The sequence below is a fragment of the Borostomias antarcticus genome (genome assembly GCF_949987555.1).
Source record: "Borostomias antarcticus genome assembly, chromosome: 6".
NCBI classification, from domain to species: Eukaryota; Metazoa; Chordata; class Actinopteri; order Stomiiformes; family Stomiidae; genus Borostomias; species Borostomias antarcticus.
In genome coordinates, this window is record NC_140239.1 from 29721455 (window position 1) to 29723954 (window position 2500).

Here is a 2500-nt window from a genome sequence, read left to right on the forward strand (position 1 = left end):
TGAGACCCGCCGGCCCCATAAATCGTGATCCATCCCAAGGAGAAACAGACTTCCCGATCCGAACACCCTTTTCCCATAGACCTTGGAGAACTAGCAGTTTGTAAAATATCACCGTAAGAGTCGTCACTACATCGGTGTTGTCATAAGACAAATAGCTCTTCAGAATTGACTGAACCCGGTGCCAAAAGGAGTCTTAAAGATCTCATATCCTTTGAAAACGATTTGCGTTTTTTTGCTACTCTGAGGGATTGAGGGATCATACTAGGGTTAATGTTACTTCAAAAATAAAAAGAAGTGGAGAAAAGTGCTTCCAGGCAGTGTGAACGTGTCTTGGCACTACGTTCCTAATGACGAGAGAGGAGAGACAGCTGGATGGGGTTCAGCACGGCACATCTCTCTCCCACCAACGCTACGCTACAAAGCGCTAGCTCCAGCCTGAGGCTTTGTAATGTGAGATTTGCCTGAACATCTGAGTAAATAGTACACATGTAAACAAACACACAGCTCCGTTGCTAGCTCAATCTTGTTGTAACTAAGATATCAGCAGAACCCCCTGCCAGATTTAACCATTACGATTTTTTTCCCCCCAAAACATATTTTTAGCGCTAACGTAGCCCAGTAATCAATGGTTTTGAACAGGCGCGTGGCTAATATCGGTACCAGTCATAACTATATCAAAACAGGCTGTATGTGGGAACGGCAGATAAAGGCAGACTAAATTATGGAATAAAATACTTTCAGACGATTTCAAATGTAAAAACAAGCACGTACGTACATAATGTGTTCTATGGACATGTAGGAATTACACAAAAATACCTTAAGGGGAAAGGATATTTAGTCAGAAACAATAGGCGTGTTCTCTGGATGTAAGCCAGTGTTAGAGGGATAGTCCACTACATTTTCTGTAGTGTGTTCTCAAGGCATGATGTTAATGACAGTGCAATACAATGCATGTTGGGGTTGTGTTGTCGAGGTATAAGGAATGAATTAGGGTAATGAAGTATACACTATGTCACCTTAGGCATGAATGCCTGTATCTTCCTGTGCCCAGTTAGGAGGTGTGTAGGCATTGAGCCAATCGTCTCATTCAAGGGAGCTCATATTTATAGTCTCTCGCTAAATCCGAACTGACTGGCTCCCGACCAGCGCAGTGAGGGTCCACGACTCGGAGCCTAAAAGAGAACCAGCGCTGAATGCGTAGTCTGACTTGTTGGTATGCTGTGAATAGCACAGCCTATCCACGGGTAGCGACCCGATGTTATTCATGTTCGTCCAACAACATCGCACACACAAGTGAGGGAGGACTCTCAATGGAAGAGGTTTGGAATATTAAAACCAACAAAGAAAGATGATTTGATCTCTCTCTGGTCTCTGGTTGATCTCTCTCTGGTCCGGGACAAATGAAAAGCAGAACCCCCGACCTTTGAACCGGAAGCTCACCTCACACAGTTCCCCGGAGAACTCGGACAGGCACTCGCAGACGAAGCCGTCCAGCACTGTGTGGCAGCGCCCGCCGTTGTAGCAGGGCTCGCTGGCACACTTGTTCCGCTGAATCTCACAATGTGTGCCCACGAAGCCTGGCGGGCACTGGCAAAGATACCCCCGGGGACCATCCTGGGGTAAACAAGAGGTGAGGTACAAGTCATATCAATCAATCAATCAAAGCTTTATTTGTATAGCGCATTTCATACCCAGAGGCAACACAATGCGCTTTACAGAGAACAAGGGAGGTGGGTATACGACCCACCCCGACATATTCCAGAGGGAAGCAAAATATAAAGACTGATGTACCAAAAAAAGCATTTTGACAGAGGCAAGGAAGCTTCCATTCAGAAGAATCATCCATATATCTGTAGGTGAACATATTACCATTTCGGCACCTAATTTGGGAGTTCCACAGGGGTGTACCTTGGGGCCTATTTTATTTCCTAGTTGGGTTGAATCCTAGGTCTTTCTAACTGTGGGGGAGTAATTCCCTAAATTACAACAGTAAAAGCATGTTTTAAAGTTAAAGCTTCCTACCTTGCATGTTGCTCCATTCTTGCACTGTCCTGGACAACCGTTTATATCTGGGGTGGAAGTGGGGGCAAAAAAATATAAGACACACATACACGTTTGAATCACTAAGTACTAAAACAAAAACTCAATTTGAATGCAATCAACATGAATTACAGCATGCAGGTGTTAATGAATCAAAGATGGAAACGTCAGTTCAGCCATTACAGACAAATACACAGAGCTACCCAGGATGCAACAGAAGCCACAGTGGTACAGTGCATTTCGACGAGTGCAAAGACAGACAGGAGGACGATAGGCGGCCACAGAGAAGGTGACCTAGTACTGGCCAAGGGGACAGTGACACTACAATGTGGCTATGTGACGTGCCCGAAGCCAAGAGTGAAAAGATACAGGGGTAACGGTGACAGCTACGAGAGACACCAAGAGGGATACTTAGGGAGACAATACTGACTGATGTCACAGTTTTGTCCGGACCATCCTT

The 2500-nt window shown here is 45.3% G+C and overlaps 2 protein-coding genes across 2 annotated transcripts in view; both read right to left on the reverse strand.

The window, feature by feature from the left end:
- Window positions 1-2500, reverse strand: part of LOC311310781 (protein jagged-2-like) — a gene marked incomplete at both ends in the record, with an annotated part of 51651 nt that overhangs the window by 14697 nt on the left and 34454 nt on the right. Inside the window, 2 exon segments of the mRNA XM_084440334.1 lie at window positions 1441-1614; window positions 2023-2069. Coding sequence (XP_084296460.1) covers window positions 1441-1614; window positions 2023-2069 — 221 coding nt within the window.
- Window positions 1-2500, reverse strand: part of LOC311310618 (nesprin-2-like) — a gene marked incomplete at its 5' end in the record, with an annotated part of 259823 nt that overhangs the window by 9917 nt on the left and 247406 nt on the right.